The 18,989-nt window shown below is 46.6% G+C and overlaps 1 protein-coding gene and 1 long non-coding RNA gene across 8 annotated transcripts; one reads left to right on the forward strand and one right to left on the reverse strand.

The window, feature by feature from the left end:
- The first annotated feature begins 24 nt into the window (after window positions 1-24).
- LOC310837915 (uncharacterized protein) lies at window positions 25-13,415 on the forward strand. Of its 6 annotated transcripts, none has more exons than XM_083725147.1 (5): window positions 25-321; window positions 8,373-8,499; window positions 8,879-8,956; window positions 9,378-9,461; window positions 11,403-13,415. In XM_083725147.1, the coding sequence occupies exons 2-5, from the start codon at window positions 8,427-8,429 to the stop codon at window positions 12,074-12,076; spliced, it is 909 nt and encodes a 302-aa protein (XP_083581273.1). In that variant the 5' UTR covers window positions 25-321; window positions 8,373-8,426; the 3' UTR covers window positions 12,077-13,415. The 6 variants fall into 6 exon arrangements, with proteins under 6 accessions (XP_083581273.1, XP_083581275.1, XP_083581277.1 ...); XM_083725149.1 differs by having other exon boundaries at window positions 53-321; window positions 11,406-13,415; XM_083725146.1 differs by lacking the exon at window positions 25-321 and adding an exon at window positions 3,800-3,953.
- On the reverse strand, window positions 13,023-18,507 carry LOC310838264. 2 transcript variants are annotated; one of them, XR_014560867.1, is made up of 2 exons: window positions 17,920-18,507; window positions 13,023-13,366 (listed from the first exon to the last, which is right to left on the reverse strand). It is a non-coding gene; the product is annotated as an uncharacterized lncRNA (long non-coding RNA). The 2 variants fall into 2 exon arrangements; XR_014560868.1 differs by lacking the exon at window positions 17,920-18,507 and adding an exon at window positions 17,197-17,482.
- Between the last annotated feature and the right edge of the window lie 482 nt (window positions 18,508-18,989).

The raw sequence follows: 18,989 nt of genomic DNA on the forward strand, positions 1-18,989 counted from the left end.
AGGAACCAGGGCTCGGTTCCTTAACCCCCCCCTCACCCCGGAGGACTGAGTGGCGGGAGCTGAGCCGCCACCCTCTGCAAGCCTGAAGGTTTCTCCTCCTCCTTTTTGCAAGCTTTTCCTGCGCTTGGTCCTCAGCTCCAGGGAAGGGGCTCCAGGGATTTGTGGGGATTCCCACCCTCTTTATTCCCTTCTGCAAGTGGGGGGACACCCCTCTCTCTCTCCCCAGCCACTGCGCGGAGGGCAGGCTGAGCTTTTGCAGACGCGGGACCCCCCTGCGAAGGAAGGTTTGCAGCGCTTGGGACTTTGCAGTTCAGAGGAAAGGTGAGTGAAGAGGCGACGCGGTGGAAGGTTGCAGAATCAGGCGTCGTGGCGCGGGGAAAGTGGGTGCAAGGCGCAGCACGGTTTCCCTGCCCTCCTCTTCGCAACACTAGAGAGATCCGCGTGTCAAGCAGGAGACTCTTAATCTCAGGGTCGTGTGTTTGAGCCCCGTGTCGGGCAAAAGAATCCTGCGTTGCAGGGGGTTGGACTAGATGACCCGTAAGGTCCCTTCCAATTCCATGATGTGCAGACCTCCAACGAAGCTGGATGTTGGGAGATTATTATTAATAATATCAATAATAATAATTTATTATTTATTGTTGTTGTTGTTGTTTAGTTGTTTAGTCGTGTCCGACTCTTCGTGACCCCATGGACCAGAGCACGCCAGGCACTCCTGTCTTCCACTGCCTCCCGCAGTTTGGTCAAACTCATGTTTGTGGCTTCGAGAACACTGTCCCACCATCTCGTCCTCTGTCGTCCCCTTCTCCTTGTGCCCTCCATCTTTCCCAACATCAGGGTCTTTTCCAGGGAGTCTTCTCTTCTCATGAGGTGGCCAAAGTATTGGAGCCTCAGCTTCAGGATCTGTCCTTCCAGTGAGCACTCAGGGCTGATTTCCTTCAGAATGGATAGGTTGGATCTTCTTGCACTCCATGGGACTCTCAAGAGTCTCCTCCAGCACCATAATTCAAAAGCATCAATTCTTCGGCAATCAGCCTTCTTTATGGTCCAGCTCTCACTTCCATACATCACTACTGGGAAAACCATAGCTTTAACTATACGGACCTTTGTTGGCAAGGCGATGTCTCTGCTTTTTAAGATGCTGTCTAGGTTTGCCATCGCCTTTCTCCCAAGGAGCAGGTGTCTTTTAATTTCGTGACTGCTGTCACCATCTGCAGCGATCATGGAGCCCAAAAAAGTAAAATCTCTCTATTATTTATACCCCGCCTATTTGGCTGGGCTTCCCCAGCCACTCTGGGCGGCTTCCAACAAAATATTAAAATGCAGTACCGTCACACCTCTTGTTATGTTTGCTTCAGGTTAAATCTTTTCAGGTTGCGTCCTTCAGCCACCCAGAAGTTCCAGAAAGGGTTACTTCTGGGTTTCGCTGCATGCGTAGGCACTCAAAATGATGTCATGCGCAGAAGTGGCGAATCGCGACCCACACATGTGCAGACGTGGGCTGCGTTCTGCTCCTGTTGCGAACAGGGCTCCGGAATGGATCCTGTTCGCAACTAGAGGTACCACTGTAATGCATCAGACATTAAAAGCTTCCCTAAACAGAGCTGCCTTCAGATGTCTTCTAAAAGTCTGGTAGTTGTTGTTCTCTTTGACATCTGGTGGGAGGGCGTTCCACAGGGCGGGAGCCACTCCCGAGAAGGCCCTCTGCCTGGTTCCCTGTAACTTGGCTTCTCGCAGTGAGGGAACCGCCAGAAGGCCCTCGGCGCTGGACGTCAGCGTCCAGGTGGAATGATGGGGGGTGGAGACACTCTTTCTGGTATACTGGTCCGAGGCCATTTAGGGCTTTAAAAGTCAGCACCAACACTTTGAATTGTGCTCGGAGATGTACTGGGAGCCAGATGGAGGACAGATAAAAATATAAAGGACTGTTTCATGCAATGCGTGGTTTAACTGTGGAACTTGCTTGCGCAGGAGGTGAAAATGGACAGGCCACCAGTCCTGGTGGCCTTTAAAAGAGGATTGGAGAGATACTTGGAGGAGAGGCCTATCAATGGCTGCCAACTGTGATGATACGCATTCTTCCCGATTCCGGTTGCTGGAAATCACAGGAGGAGAGATAGCTTGTCCTGCTCATGGGATTCCCTTTCGGGAATTTGGTTGACAGCTTGTGAGAACCGGATTCTAGACAAGATGGGCCATTGGATTGATCCACAAGGCTCTTCTTAGGATCCAGAGCCCCTGTTTCCCCAAGGAAAGGGGTTTGCACGGGGGACCCCCAGAACAGGAAAAGCTGGAAATGCCAGACTGTTCGGATATGGCCAAATTTGCGGGGGGGGGGGGCAGATTCCCAGAGGCCCAAAGAGTAGCTCAGAACGATGTTCCCACTTCCACGCGTCTCTAGCGTTTGGGATTTGAACTTTGGTTGCGTTTCTAAAATACGATGGTGCATGGGGAGTTATTGGTTGTTGGTTTGTTCTCGTTCTTGTATTTTGTGGTTTATGCTGTGTATTTTCACGCTGCGAACTGCCCCCGGGATCTGCGGGCGAAGGGGCAAAATTACACAAAATTAAGTATAAATAAATAACCGCATTGTTCCCAAAAGTAGACCCCTTAGTTCTTTTCTCTGTTTTCACTCGCACAAAAAACTCCTCCGTAAAGAGAGGTCTCCTCAATTTCCTCTTGGTTGGAGCCAGGTCAATAGCTGGAGGCTGGAAAAGTTTTTTTTTGGGGGGGGGGTTAATTGCTAATTGGTATTAGCATGTTCTGCTTCTCACTGTCATGCAGAAAATAAAATAATGCACAGTATGTGGAAAGCGAGGGGCCACATCACATCTGCGCAGTTTGCAGTCTCCCAACTACCCATGCTGGATTTTGGGAGGATCCATATTACAGTATATAGTTGCTTTATTTATTGTTTATTTGACTTCAATGGACATAGGGAGCTTCCTTATAACTTTGGTCCATCTAGCTCAGTATTTTTACACTTCTGCTTTTTTTGGACTACAGCTCCCATCATCCCTAGCTAGCAGGACCAGTGGTCAGGGATGATGGGAATCATAGTCCAAAAACAGCCGGAGACCCAAGTTTGGGAAACCCTGGTTACACTTATAACTCATCTCCAGACTTGCCTTCCCCCCTGAGGAAACCTAATCTTTACCGCTGAATCGGAGCCGATGTCAATTACGATGGATATTTGTTGTTCCGATTTACCACTAAAGAGCAGGTTTTCCTGGGGAAAGCGGAAGGGCAAGGGCAAAGCCAATCCTAAGCCTAGGACAAACTGAAATGCCTAGGACAAACTGAAAACCATTGGGGGGGTCTTTTAGGCAGGGGGGGTCTTTCTACATGCAAGGCTGTACCACTGAGCTACGGATCCCTTCTTTCCAACCAAATACCTTAACAAGGACACACGAGAGATCTGCGAAGGCTTGTTTTTGATGTCCTTTACTGCAATTTGCAAAATTGAATTACTTTTTTAAAAAACTTAGAAACAACAGCAGCAGCACAGATAAGGGTGCCTTCTGGATAGCTCAGCTGGTCAGAGCCTGGTGGTGACAACACCAGCGTCGCAGGTTCGATCCCCCTATGATAAAGCTGCATCTTTTTGCATTGCAAAAAGGGTTGGACCCTTCCAATTCTGTGATTTCACGCGTTTATCAACGGGGTGCGGAGAAAGAAACCTCTGGGGAACCCCCTTCCCTTGCAAGAACTGGCGGGGGAGGGAAGGGAGGGGTGGGGGAGGCGCCCTCTGCCACTCAGTCCTCCAAACGGCAAAAACGAGTCGCGCTGTGCTTCCTAGAGAGGCAGGAAGTTGGGAATTTTTTTTAATTATTATTTTTTATATAAAAAAGGAGGAGGAGGAGGACAGGCAGCCTCGAAGGGGGAAGAGGGCACCCCCATTTCCCTTGCATATTCCGGCAAGAGAAGCAGTCCTGGAGAGTCGGGAGGACAAAGAGGTGCAAAATCTTTGGGGGGGGGTGTTAATCTTGCTGCGGGTGGGGATCTGCTTTCGGGTGCGGGGGCGTCGAGGAGATCCGCCCTGCCCGCTTCCTCCTCCTCCCCGGGAATCCGCAGGCAGGCCGGATCCGCGGCGTCGATCCCTTTGCAAAAGCGCATCTGGCCGGCTTGCAAAAGCGCCTTTTGCAAGCTTGCAGGTCGAAACCATGGGACGTGCAGCTGGGGCTTTTTTAAATTTTATTTGGGGCGGGGGCGGGGAAGCTCTTGGTGCAGAGGAAGCAGCTTTGCGGTGGGTGGGGTTGTGCACGGTGTGTGTGTTGCTGTGCTGGTTTTGCCAGCTGCAAAGAGGCAGACGCCTATGGGAGAGGAAAGAGGTTGCTAAAAAGGCGGGGGAGGTTCGGATAGGATAGGCAGCGGGGGGAGGAAGGCGGCGGCGGCGGCGCCAGATTCCTCAAAGGGTAAGGAAGAGGGGGGGGGCAAGACTTTTGCTTTCAGGAGGCCCCTTTGGGGTGGGGGAGACTCGCTTCCTGAAACCCGGGGCCGCTGCAGCTGTTGACAGCCCTGGGCAAAATGGACCCACGGTCCATCAAACAGCTTCCTGTTTTTTTCCTAGGAAACAGCCTTTCAGGAGGTGGGCAGGTTTGCACCCCAAAGAGAGGAGGAGAGGGTGGGGGGGAGGTCCTTCCGTGTGCCCCCCCCCCTCCCAGCTGAAAAAGTGCCTGGTCCCTTTCCCTCTGCTTGGATTTGAAACTAGCTCTTCCCAGCGGAGGCTGGAGGAAGTAGATCAATAACATTGGGAAGGACTTTCTGACAGCAAGAACTACTTCAGCCATAGCTGTCAGCTTTCAGATTTGAAAATAAGGGATCAGCAGCCTCACCTGTCTATGGGATATCTGACAATCCGGGACAGCAGCGGGAAACGGCGCTGGAATAAGGGAATTTCCCGCAAAAAAAGGGATGGCTGACAGCTATGGCTCCGGCATTTCTCCTCTCTCCAGAGGTTGTGGTCTCTGCCACACTGGAGGTTTTTAAACAGAGGTTGCATAGCTGTCAGGGATTATTTAGCTGGGATACTTGCAGTGCAGGGGGTTGGGCCATAGCTGTCAACGTTTCCCTTTTTTTAAAGGTAATTCCCTTATTCCGAATAGGATTCCTCGCAAGGAAAGGGAAAAGTTGACAGCTATGGGTTGGGCTAGGCAAACTAAGGCCCGGGGGCCGGATGCAGCCCAATCGCCTTCTAAATCCGGCCCGTAGACGGTCCGGGAATCAGCGTGTAGAATGTGTCCTTTCATTTAAAATGCATCTCTGGGCTATTTGTGGGGCCTGCCTGGTGTTTTTACATGAGTAGAATGTGTTCTTTTATTTAAAATGCATCTCTGGGTGATGTGTGGGGCATAGGAATCCGTTCATTCCCCTCCCCCCAATATAGTCCGGCCCCCCACAAGGTCTGAGGGACAGTGGACAGGCCCCCTGCTGAAAACGTTTGCTGACCCCTGGGCTAGATGACCCTTGGTTTCCCTTGCAACTGTGTGATTCTGTGATTTCTGAAATGCCTCCTCAGCTGGATTTGGTGGAAGGAAGGGGCGTTTTTTCTAGGTATGATATTTGTTTGGGGTGGACCTCGGCTTATTCCTGCAGGATTGGCCCAGCAGAGGGATGCTGAGTTTCTTTCTCTGCTGGCGCTGCCAGCCTCTTCTTTGGGCATAGCCATGTTTGCAGGAGGGCCTCTTAAATGTGTGTGTCCCTGCTTGGGAATAGATCTGTCGGTGATCTGGGCCCATTTATAGACTCTGTGAAGGAAAAGGTGCTGGTGGAGGGACAGGCTCGGGCCACAGGCCTGGGTAAAACAATTCCATTTTATTTTATTAAGCAGAATTGCTCTGTAAAAGCCTCTAAGCAGTTTTCGTAAAATATGCACTATCCACTTGAACCAGGATGGAACCAGACGGTTGGCACTTAAAATAGAAAAGGTGGTTTTCAAACAGATGGTAATGGGGGGGGGGGGAGTCAAGAAGAGCTGTGGTGAGTCTGGTTCGGAACAAATCTCCCTCCTGGGATGAATAAGGTAAAATAGGTTAAAAATTAAATTCAGGTGTCAGAGAACTAGTTTCAGACCAGGAGTAGGATCTCGGAGACATTGACTTAGCTGAGATTATGAAAAATGAGAGTTCACATGACTTCATACATATGGATTTTATTCTTTGAAGTGTCCTGAGACCCCCAGGTATAGGGTGGTATATAAATTCAATTTATAATACAGTCATACCTCATGTTACGTTTGCTTCAGGTTGTGCATTTTCAGGTTGCATCCCGTGGCGACCCAGAAGTACCGGAAAGGGTTACTTCTGGGTTTTGCCACTCGCGCATGCGCAGATGCGCAAAACGATGTCATGCGCAGAAGCGGCGAATTGCAACACGCGCAGACGCGGGTTGCGTTCTGCTCATGTTGCGAACGGGCCTCCGGAACGGACCCTTTCACAACCAGAGGTAACACTGTAATAATAATCAATCAATCAATCAATCAATCACAAAGCCTAAAAGCTTGGCAGTATAGAGGCTGGATCTAAAAGAGTTTTGGAACCTATAAAATACATGACTTAAGCACAAGAAGGCGTCATCTCTTTTGAGTCCCACCTTCAGAGTTTTGAATTATCTAACCTGTAAGTTTCCAGGATCCCTGGAACAGGATCCCTGGTGGGATCTGGCCAGTTGCCCCTCTAGTCCGGCATCCTCTTCTCACAGTGGCCAATCAGATGCCTTTGGGAAACCTGCAAGCAGGATGCTTTCCTAAGAGCCCTCTCTTTCGCCTCCTGGGGCTCCTAGCAAATGCTATTCAGAACATTACTGCCTCCCATGATGGGGGCAGACCATAGCCATCGTCACCAGTATCTACTTTAACCTCCATGAATTGATCTAATCCTCTTTTCATAGAATCATAGAATCCTAGAGTTGGAAGAGACCACAAGGGCCATCGAGTCCAACCCCCTGCCAAGCAGGAAACACCATCAGAGCACTCCTGACATATGGTTGTCAAGCCTCTGCTTAAAGACCTCCAAAGAAGGAGACTCCACCACACTCCTTGGCAGCAAATTCCACTGTCGAACAGCTCTTACTGTCAGGAAGTTCTTCCTAATGTTTCGGTGGAATCTTCTTTCTTGTAGTTTGGAACCATTGCTCCGTGTCCGCTTCTCTGGAGCAGCAGAAAACAACCTTTCTCCCTCCTCTATGTGGCATCCTTTTATATATTTGAACATGGCTATCATATCACCCCTTAACCTCCTCTTCTCCAGGCTAAACATGCCCAGCTCCCTTAGCCGTTCCTCATAAGGCATCGTTTCCAGGCCTTTGACCATTTTGGTTACCCTCCTCTGGACACGTTCCAGTTTGTCAGTGTCCTTCTTGAACTGTGGTGCCCAGAACTGGACACAGTACTCCAGGTGAGGTCTGACCAGAGCTCTTTTAAAGATGTCCAAGTTGGTACCCATCTTCCTCCTGGGGGAGTAACTTCCGTACTTTTAAATGTGCGCTGTAAGAAGGCTGTTTGTCGATTTATTTATTTATTTGGTTTTCCAGATTAAAATTTTAAAGTCACACATCCAACATAGAAACAAGATTCCAAAGAATCTCCTGGGCTTCCCTCCTCCCCTTTGTGGGTCCTTTCCTCCTGCATATTTTTTTTAATAATCCAAATCTTTTACCCCTCCATTGTGTCCAAAATTCACCATTAAACTACGAGTGTTTTTCCAAACCTGGTAATGGTTTTAACTGTTTACAGTGGTTTTTAAGATTATAAATTTTCCCCATTCCTTATTAACATTTTGGTCTTCCTGATTTCTGATTCTTCCGGTCATTTTTGCCATTTTGGCATAAACCATCAATTTGATCTGCCATTCTTCTCTGGTAGGGAATTTATCTTCCTTCAATCTCTGGGCCAATAACATCCGCCCAGCTGTGGTCACATACATAAATAGTCTTTTCTGCTCCCTTGGGATTTAGGCACCTAAAAGGAAGGCTTTGGTTTTTTTTAAGAAAAGGTTATTTTAAATATTTTTTCAACTCATATATCATTTTCCAAAATTCTTTTATTACAGTCATAACTCATGTTACGTCCGCTTCATGTTACGTTCTTTCAGGTTACATCCTGCGGCAACCTGGAAGTACCGGAAAGGGTTACTTCCGGGTTTTGCCGCTCCCGCATGCGCAGAAGCGCAAAATGATGTCATGCGCAGAAGTAGCGAATTGCAATCCGCGTGTGCGCAGTCGCGCCGCTGCGGGTTGCACTCTTTTCATGTTGCGAACGCGCCTCCGGAACGGATCCCGTTCGCAACCAGAGGTATCACTGTACTTTACACTTCCACCGCACATGATAAAATGTGCCTTCTTTTTCCTACGTATGTTTTCTCCTCCTCTTCCTCCAGGGTCTGGCGACCTTCAGGGAGGTGGCTGTGTGCTTCACAGTGGGGGAATGGGCTATGATGGATCCCAGCCAAAGAGCTCTGCAGCGGGAAGTCATGGAGAGGAATTATGAGACGGTGGCCTCTCTAGGTAAGGGCACCGTTTTCCCTCTTGACCCATTGATGGTGAAGGTACGAATTTACTATTGTTCCATTCGTCCCCGTGCTCTCTTTTCGGTTATCATCTCAGCTTGCAGAATCTGAGTGGCCCCTCTAAACTGGTGGTGCTATTGATTCATGCCCGATGGGTCCTAGATAACATAACAATACTCTGTGATTTAATCCTAGTGTGATTTTGTTGGCATCCGTCTGTCTTGAGACAGTCCGTGCCTGACCGGTGCTGCTGGGACCATACAGGCCTCTTCAATGCAGGTGGTGAAGAATTATAACCCTTCGTAACCTTCAGAAGGCTCGATCTGGAACGGCTGAGTGCGAACCAAACTAACTAGTCTTGTCTGTTTCCTTGGTAGAACCAAACTTCACTTCCTGTTGGGGAGGAGGAGAATATCCATTTATCCAGGAACCCAAAAACAGGGAGACATCAGCAGGTAGATACTTAGCTGTGTAATAATCACCCAGGAGAGATTGTCCCATCAGGCTGCGTGGATGGCTTTAAAAGGGGTTTAAGAACAAAGTTCTCAATGGCGGCTACCGTTCATTTATTAAATTTCAATCCCATCCTTTCTCCCAGGGTGCCATGGTGGCTATATGCTGTCTTTGGAACCAAGGGAGCAAAAGTTACAGAGGGGTGATGAGGAAGCTGGGCTATAGGCCTTTGCTCTAATCCAGCAGGGCTCTTTGGATAACAGAGAAGAAGGGATAGTCTCCAGGCTGAAGTTTCCCCTCCATCTGCTGAGATATTTCCCAAAATTAAACTAGCTAGATTGGCTTCCACAGTCCCACGGATGTATAGGGAGCACCTGTGGTAAGTGTCGGGTGGACCAACAAGCCTGTCTGTTTATTTTAAAGAAATTTCCAAGCCGCACTTCATCTCCTGGCTGCAAGGACGCGATCCACTTGGACGGGGCCCTAATGAAGGGGAGAGGTCTGCAGGTACGGATTTTGAAAACAGGAGATATCTTGGGAACAAAACCGTGATGCCATATCAGTGGCTAAGCTTGCCAGTGAAATGCAAAGCCAGCTGTTACTTAACCGGTGAGGAATTCCCCATATAGTTTAGAGCAGGCATAGGCAAACTCGGCCCTCCAGATGTTTTGGGACTACAGTTCCCATCATCCCTGACCACTGGTCCTGTTATCTAGGAATCATGGAAGTTGTAGTCCCACAACATCTGGAGGGCCGAGTTTGCCTATGCCTGGTTTAGAATGGCACCCCGAAACGGATTAAGTCCGCAGCTAGAGGTACCGCTGTACTGAGTTCCCTGGACCATGCAGATCAGCTTCCTGCGTTCCTTTATTTGTATCCGGCCAGCTGTTTTGACCGCAGCTGAAATTTATAGGAACCACGGAGCAATGAGCTGTGCCCGCTATGGCCTCTTCCACAGCCTTTCTGCACTTCATATTTCCCCTCAAACCCTCTTCTTAGTGCATTTCTGTCACTAGAGGCCCTAGTACCCTTTGTGGCTAGAAGTGCTTTTTACCAGATCCATCCGGTTTGCTGACTGCAGCCATTCTTGGACAGGGGTAGCCTGACCATTGTGGTCTGTGCTTAGATAGCCTCAAGGCTGGATTACTGCAATGTGCCCTATATGGGGCTTGCTTTGAGGCTGGTTTAGAAGCTCCAACCGGTGCAGCACCATGGTTAAAACATCTGCAGTGGCTGCCCATCTGCTGCTGAGCCAGGTTCAAGGCCCTTGTATTATTTTACAAAGCCCAAAACAACTTAAGTCCTGGTTACCTCAGGGACCACTTGAACCCTTGTATCTCACCTTGATCGCTGAGATCATCAACAGAAGTGTCATTAGTCGTTCCTCAAATTGGTGAGGGTCACATGACAACAAAAAGAATCCGAGCCTTCATTGTGGAATACTCTGCCAATAGAGATTCAGCAGGTGCCTTCTGTTTCAGCTTTTAAATGCCTGCTGAAAACTTTTCTATTCCACCAGGCCTCGGCAAGTGATTAAGAATACATCTTCGCAAAATGGTTAATCGATGTCTGTTTTTAACTTCTTTATTTCTTTTTAATTGCCCGGTTTTATGTACAATTTTATGTACAATTGTAGGGACATGGGTAGCACTGTGGGTTAAACCACAGAGCTTAGGACTTGCCGATCAGAAGGTCAGTGGTTCGAATCCCCGCGAAAGGGTGAGCTCCCGTTGCTCGGTCCCTGCTCCTGCCAACCTAGCAGTTCGAAAACACGTCAAAGTGCAAGTAGATAAATAGGTACCGCTCCGGCGGGAAGGTAAACGGCGTTTCCGTGCGCTGCTCTGGTTCACCAGAAGCGGCTTAGTCATGCTGGCCATATGACCCGGAAGCTGTATGCCGGCTCCCTCGGCCAGTAAAGCGAGATGAGCGCCGCAACCCAAGAGTCGTCCACAACTGGACCTAATGGTCAGGGGTCCCTTTACCTTTACATATGTGTAATTGTAAACCGCTCTGAAGTTTTATATGAATATCAAGTGATCCAGTTTTTTTACCCCATGTCATCCAGTTTTCTTAACATTTTGTACACTTGTTGAATGATAAAAACAAAGTTTAAATCTGAAATTTTAATTTTTTTCATCTCATCCCATTTTTGAGTTATGAGGGTTTGAAATTTGGTGGTATTGGTATACCACTCCTGCAGTGCGGAAGGGGTCGAAGGCAGGCAGATTAGTGACATCAAGTGATCTATGGATCAGAAAGGAATTGAGGTGGCTGTCTGAGAGACTGTTGCATAGAAGGAAAGCAGCCTTGATTTCAGCAGGGGAAAAGAAGAGAAAGAGGGAAAATTGTAGAGATGCCAAAAAATCTTAAGCAACATTTAATTGGACTTGATCAATGATGAGATCCTTTGCTTTTCAAATGTGTTTCCCTTCCCCTTCCCACCCCCAGCAGACGCCGGGCAGGCCAATGAAATTTACAGGGAACAACAGGTGGCAGCAACTATCAAGTGCGAAGCAGAAAAAGAGATGTGTGGGGAAAGTGAGGGGCCAAAAACGCCGGAAAGAAACCTGCCAAAGCACGGGATGAAGAAACCCTCTACTTCTCAGGGTTTGCATCAAAGAACGCACAGTGGGGAGAAATCCTTTAAATGCATGCAGTGTGGAAAGGGGTTTAGAGTGAGCAGCAGCCTTGCTTTGCACGAAAGGACACACACCGGCAAGAAGCCCTTTAAATGCATGGAATGCGGGAAGACCTTCAGTCAAAGCGGCAACCTTACTGCTCATCGGAGAACTCACACAGGGGAGAAGCCATTCAAGTGCATGGAGTGCGGGATGTGCTTTAGCCAGTGCGGCAACCTTGCCTCTCATCAAAGAACTCACACAGGGGAGAAACCGTTCAAATGCCTGGAGTGTGGGAAGAACTTCAGGCGGAGTCATCACCTTACCAAACACCGAAGAACCCACACGGGGGAGAAGCCGTTCAAGTGCATGGAGTGTGGGAAGAGCTTCAGCGTACGCAGCAGCCTTACAGTACATCAAAGAACCCACACGGGAGAGAAACCATTTAAATGCATGGAGAGCGAAAAAGCTTCAGCCAGAGTGGTGGCCTTACTGGCCATCTAAGAATCCACACAGGGGAGAAAGCATTTAATTACGCTTATTCTTCTTATTCTTCTTCTTAGTATTATTATTACTACTGCCACTGTTGATTTATTAATCGCTTTCTAAACCACTGTCTCAAGGCAATTTACACATAAGATAATGGCAAACAGTTAAAACCACCAAAAACCCCCAAATACATTTAAAACCTTTACCAACTGGACAGTCATGGCAAGAACTCCATTTATCCAGCTGGCAAAACTCTATTGGAGCAAAAATGTCTTCAGCTGTTTCCAGAAAGTGCAGACCGTGGGTGCCTGTCATATGTCAACGAGAATGCTATTCCACAGGACGGGGCAGCCACACTAAAAGCCCATCTCTGAGTTATTGCAGAGCAGGCTTCTGAGATTTTTGGGACTCAACAGGAGAAGCTCCTGCAGACCACAGCAATATCTGCTGGGTGTGTAAGGGATAAGGTGGTCTCTTGAGTGACCTGGTCCCGAATTGTATAGGGTCTTATATGTTAGTACGAACACCTTGAAGTTGGCTGCATCCTCTGAACCAACCCCAAGAATAGCTTCACCTGCACCACCGCCCTTAATGTACATCAAAGAACTCACAAAGGGGTGGAACCATTTTAAATGTATTTAGTGTGGGGAAAAGCTTCAGTGTGAGTTGTACTGTAAGTGACTGCCTTTACAGTACACCAAAGAAGGCACACAGGGGAGAAGCCATTTTAAGTGCACGGAGTGTGGAAAAAGTCTTGGAGTTGCAACCTTCCTTCCCATGAAAGAATCCACAACTGGATTTCACGTCGGGATTGAAATTGCCTAGAATATGAAAAGAGCTTCACATCAAAGAGTCTGCAAAGGACAAATGATGTAAATGCCTGGAGCGTGGCAAAAGCTCCTCTTGGACGTAACGGGGTTTCTTCTGCAAGGTTGGGGGAGGGGCTTTGTTTCATTTGTTTATTCGTTAGATTTCTTACCCACCTTTTACCATAAATTCCCAGGCAGGGTTACAGAAAATAACAACAAAACAAGAATTACAACAATAAAACAGACCAATATAAAAGTTTTCAACTATCAAACATGAAAAGTGTAAAAAACAAACAAACACATTATATATAAAACAATTAAATCCAATTCCATGTTTTAAGAAGAAACAAGACGTTTGGGGGAAAGCAATGCTTTTAAATGCTTTTCATCGCTGTTTTCAATCGGGTCACTTATTGAATTGCTTTTAAATATCCATATAGTGTGCTTTTTGTTGTATCTGTTTCAATTTCCGCTGTGAGACGCCTTGGGTCCTGCACTGGGAGAAAGGCGAGATGTAAATAAAATAAATAAATATATATTAAAAAGAGTTTTAACAGTTGCAATACAGGGGCGGGCTGGGAATAAAAATCTCCAATTTAAAAGGTTTGTTTACGATGGAAAGTGTTTGGTAGAGGCCGGGAAGGCTACAGAAACAGTACCTGTCTAATAGGTAACGGAAAGGCCACCACACAAAAGGTTGTTGTGTATCTGTGGCAGTTTCCTGCATGATTGAGAATCTTGCAGATTGCTTCCCCCACCTCATTCCATTAGCTGCTCCTGAAATTTCTCTCTGGTCACCCTGTTGCAAACGCTCTGCAGCATTCGAGACAAATTTTGGGGCAAAGAAGCAGTGGGACTTACAAAATGGCTACTCAGATGAAGGTTTCTGCCACACTCTCCCATGAGGACTTGTTTCGATTGCATGTCGAGACATTAAAGGAAGACACAACACAAAGAGAATGGAAAGTCGGGGGGGGGGGGACAATGACAGACTCTGATGACAAGAACTGTGTTTGGCCTAACAATGAACCTGTAGGCAGACGGGTAAAAATTAAAATGGGAGAATTATGACAGCAGACATACAGGCACACAGATAATCCCCTTCGCAGGTAAGACTGATAGTTCTGTCTCAGAAGAAGAATCTTTATTTGCATCAGCCACTAGCCATAGCAATAAAATAAGATAAAATGTACTGAAGATAGAGGTAAAAGCTTAACTATAGAAAATACATTTTGGGCGTTTACATCAATAATCAAATAATAGAGCTTATTCTAATTGCTCCTGCTAAAATCCTTGCAGTTTTTGCTGTCAACTGATCATTTTGATCTCCTAGGAGAAAGGACACTGTAGCAATGGTTCAGTGACCCGGCATGGGCGATTATAGAGGGTTAATAACCTCACTCCTCAAATCTTTATAAAGTGGAAGCCACAAGTACTTTATAGGAAGGAAGTATCGAACCACTGACTCAATATTTCCATTTCCACAGGTACATAACCGTTTTTCCAGTGGAATTTTTTGCAGTTGACCCTCAAGTACAGCTGAAGGCTGTACAGTGGTACCTCTGGTTATATACACTTCAGGTTGCAGGCGCTTAAGGTTACAGACTCCGCTAACCCAGATATAGTACCTCGGGTTAAGAACTTTGCTTCAGGATGAGAACAGAAATCGTGCAGCAGCGGGAGGCCCCATTAGCTAAAGTGGTGCTTCAGGTTAAGAACAGTTTCAGGTTAAGAACGGACCTCCGGAACGAATTAAGTACTTAACCTGTATGTTTAATTTTGCGAAAGTGAAATCGCTTATGTATTTTGGAACTGTTAAATTTTGCAAATAGGGTACCAGAGTGTCATAATGATTATATCTCGTGCAGATTAATCTGCTATCATGATGGGACTCGCCCAAGCTGGCCATATAGGATGGACAAACATTTTAAACCCAAGATGCTACTCTCTGCAGGACACATCTGGTTGCGTGTAACAAAGTTACGAGGAGAAGTCAAGTAGCTGCCCTCCAGATTTCAATAAATCCTGTTTGCTAGAGGTTGTGGAACAGCAATCCTTTCAACTCGGGGAAGATGGTCATTTCAGTTTACACATGTTTCATCCACAACAAGGTTCTGGCACATATCACTTCCAGAAAACGAGATGGTGAAGCGACTGCTGCAAAACGTTTTCCTTAAAAGTTTGCTATCACAGGTAATCCTTTCTTGTGTTGTTGCAGCTTATTTAACCTGTCCTGCACCCCAGGGTTCCTGGGCAGGCAACATCAATTAAAACACCACACTGATAAAGTGGTACCTTGGTTCTCGAACGGCTTAGTTGACCGGCTCCCAAATGTCGAAAACCCAAAAGTGTTCCAGTGTTTGAATATTTTTCAGAAGCCAAACGTCCGATGCAGCTTCTGCTTGAGTGCAGGAAGCCAATCGGAAACTTTGCCTTGCTTTTCAAACAGTTTTGGGAGTTGAACGGACTTCCGGAACGGATTAAGTTTAAGAACCAAGGTTACACTGTACAGTCATACCTCGGGTTGAATATGCTTCAGGCTGAGCATTTTCGGGTTGCGCTTACATATTCCGGTAATATGGAATGCGTTGCTTCTGGGTTTCACCGCTCGCGCATGCGCAGATGCTCAAAATTACGTCACGCATGCGCTGAAGCGGTGATACGTGACATGCGCAGATGCGCAGTCGCGTGTTACGTTTGCTTCAGGATGTGAACGGGTTCTCCGGAATGGATCCCGTTCGCATTCAGAGGTACCACTGTACTAAGATACAATATTAAGGTACAGGTAAAGGACCCCTAACAGTTAAGTCCAGTCGCAGGCGACTCTGGGGTACAGTATTAAAAACAGTTTGAAACAACTTAAAATGACAGAAATAAGGTGGGTCCTAAAAAATATGCAGCATACCAAGGGAACTCTTGTCAAGAAGTGATCTTTCTGTGTGTAAAACACACAAAGGAGTAGTAGTAGAAAGGTCCTAACTGGCGCCAGGGAATGCACATGCTGCCCACAGAACACTGAGTGGTTTAGGGTAATTGGGAAGATGGGAGGGGAAATGGAATGGAGCATACTGGAAAGGGGCATGGCTGTCTGGAACCAGGAACAGGAGCACTCTATACTGCAACCTTTTTTTGCTGGAAGCTCCACTTGTGCAATCAAGTACATACAAACAAAAACTCAGTCTGCTCATCACTTTGTATGGTGAGTGGTAATTCCAACTGCCACTCACATCTGAATCTTGAAGTTTTTCCTGACAGTGTTGCCAGTGGTTTGCTAGGTGCTCCAGAATGAGATAAAACAATCCAGGCTTGCACAAATCCAAAATCATGCATTCAAAGAAAAAGAAAAACCTGTCACACTTCATTTAACGTGAGTTACGAAGCACCTCTCTTAAACACAGCTTTTGCTATCAGAATGGTAGCCTGTACTGAAGAAAGGAAGTTCCATTTTGGTCCGGAAAGGTAAGGTAAGGAAAAGGTCCATTTTGCAACAGTGCTTGCTAAACCCATTGACTGCTGACTCCTTCACCTATACCAACTTCGCTTCTGGATTTCTTCCCAGATCAGTTGCTTAGAGTGTGATGTTGATAACGGCAAGGTTGTGGGTTCGATCCCTGTACGGGCCACATGCATATTCCTGCATTGCAGGGGGCTGGACTAGATGACCCTCATGGTCCCTCCCAACTCTACAATTCTACACTCACTTGTAAATTTGAAGCAAAACAAATGAATATCACATGCCTTCTGGAAGTGTTAATCCAAGAGATTCTCCTGAAAGGTCACTCCTTCCATAATAACAAATCAAGACATTTCATATTTGAAGAGCCCTAAAATACGGGTTAATATGCCCCCCCCCCCAAAAAAAAACCCCACTGGACACAGGAATTAAAATGTATGTTTAGAGGCTCTTTCCGAAATCTACCGTCCTGAGATCTACAGATGAAGGGTGGTATACAAATTTAATAATAATTTCTCAGAGATTTAACAGCTTAATAGCACAAAAAGACCCTTCTGGATTAGGCCAATGGCCCATCTTGTCTAACATCCTATTCTCACAATGGTCAACCTGTGGGGTGGAGAGTCCAGAGCCAGATATATCAATGGCCTCATTCACTATAAAAATACAAGACCACCATTTCCAGAGGGAATAGCTGCATTTCCACTGAACCTTTGCTCATGAAGCTCTGCATGTTTTCCTATTTTATTGTATTATCCACAGCCATTTATAGCCCAGGGAGCGGGGAATTGGTTATGTTCTGCATTTTTAACATAAACAACAAAATCATACTGAAGATTTTTTTTTTAATTTAAATTACTTTTCCAATATACCCCCAATAGCAGCCAAATTCCATGCCAGGGCGAGAGCCAGGTACCAGGACGAACTGCGAGTGAAGCCCGTTACCCCCGTCCCTGGAAGAAATTTGCAAGGATGGTTTGCCCTCTGTCATCCTTGTTTTTCGTTCACTGACGATCCCCCTCTGTCATGGGGGCAGCCTCCATTAGGGCAGGTGGGGCCGGAAGCCCAGTACCAAACATTTTCGAACCCCAGAAACTCCGTTTATATGTCCATTTTTCTAGAAGGACAGATCCCTATACTTTCATGTTCAAGTGACAAATGAACCCCACAAAAGCATCCAGACCCACCACACTCCAGAAGCTAACCTTTTCCATCGCTGCCCCCCCAACTCCCTCTCTGTCAGCCTAATCCAGAGCGAGTCCTGTCAAATTGGACATGGACCCTAGAGTGCAAATAGCAGACATGCCGTGGAGACATTGAAATACAGTGGTACGTCAGGTTACATACGCTTCAGGTTACAGACTCCGCTAACCAAGAAATATTAACTTGGCTTAAGAACTTTGCTTCAGGATGAGAACAGAAATCGTGCTCCGGCGGCACAGCGGCAGCAGGAGGCCCCATTAGCTAAAGTGGTGCTTCGGGTTAAGAACAGTTTCAGGTTAAGAACAGACCTCTGGAATGAATTAACCCGAGGTACCACTGTAGTTGGTCGGGGGGGGGGGGCAGGCCATTTCTACACAATCTCCTTCTGTTACGATCACTGGAGATGTTCTTTCAAGATCTTGAAATACATTCTTTTCCAAATCTTGTATCAAAAGTGTTGGTATTTCACAGTAAAATACACACACGTCTGTTCAATTCAGTTCAGTTCCTTTAGCCCAGGCCCAGCTCAGTGTAGGGAGAACCGAACCCTTCCCTCAGGATTTTCCCTCCAAAAATTCTCCTCAGAGCACGGAGGACGGGCCTTAGGGGCCCTGCTTCCTCATTGGCTCTCTCCTCTCAGCACTCTATTCCATTGGCTCTCTCCGGTGCCCGTCTGATTAGACCAGCGTTCCCTGCTTCTTCATCACTAATAAGAGGGTTGCTGAGCCAGGAGATTATTATAAAGCTAACTTGTAAATGCATTTTCAGAGGAGGGAGACAGGAGAGCAGGGCAGCATTTGACAGTGAATGTGGGCAGAGTGTTGTGGTTCTCGGAAACATTCAATGCTAGTATTTCCCAGTAAAATATACAGAACATTTGCTTTTGGTACTAGATGAAAGTAAGGTCCTAAATTTGCCCCACAGGGTTGTGACCAGAGGCTGAAATCAAATTGTAATATTTACTTTAACCATTTCAGCAGAAGTCCAGGGTAAAAAGGTGTTTTTGCCCAAAACTGTACAGGGAAGGTACAAGATAAATATTTGGGGAAGGAATATCACAGCTTAGGGAACTACTGTAAGAAGCATTAGGAGGGTAATATTCATAAGAACGTAAGAATGGCCAGTCTACCTGACTAACCTAGATTCATTAAATCCAATGGGTCTACTCATATTAGGGCTTGATTACATTAGAACATAATCTGCAAAAGAAACGACATGAAACCATCTGGTAAAGTCACCATTGCATGCAAAGGTTTTATAGCATGCAAATTTAACAATTGATAAATGCATACATTCCCCCAGCTAAACTCTGAAGAGTCTTCTTATTTAAAGCTTCCTGCATACCCAGTTGTGTGTGGCATTTTAATTTAACGGAAATACATAACTACCAACCCAGAGAGGAATTCTAGGGAGCAGGCTACTGTGGTCTTAGATGCAGGTGATGGGATCTACGATCCAAACA

This window comes from Podarcis gaigeae (assembly GCF_964106915.1).
Source record: "Podarcis gaigeae genome assembly, chromosome: 2".
Taxonomy (NCBI): Eukaryota; Metazoa; Chordata; class Lepidosauria; order Squamata; family Lacertidae; genus Podarcis; species Podarcis gaigeae.

Excerpts from the sequence above, each read along its gene's own strand:
- LOC310837915 (XM_083725147.1), top strand. The coding sequence starts at position 8,427 with ATGATGGATCCCAGCCAAAGAGCTCTGCAGCGGGAAGTCATGGAGAGG. Across the intron at positions 8,957-9,377 it reads AAACAGGGAGACATCAGCAG|AAATTTCCAAGCCGCACTTC; the intron begins GTAGATACTTAG and ends TTTATTTTAAAG. Across the intron at positions 9,462-11,402 it reads TGAAGGGGAGAGGTCTGCAG|CAGACGCCGGGCAGGCCAAT; the intron begins GTACGGATTTTG and ends TCCCACCCCCAG.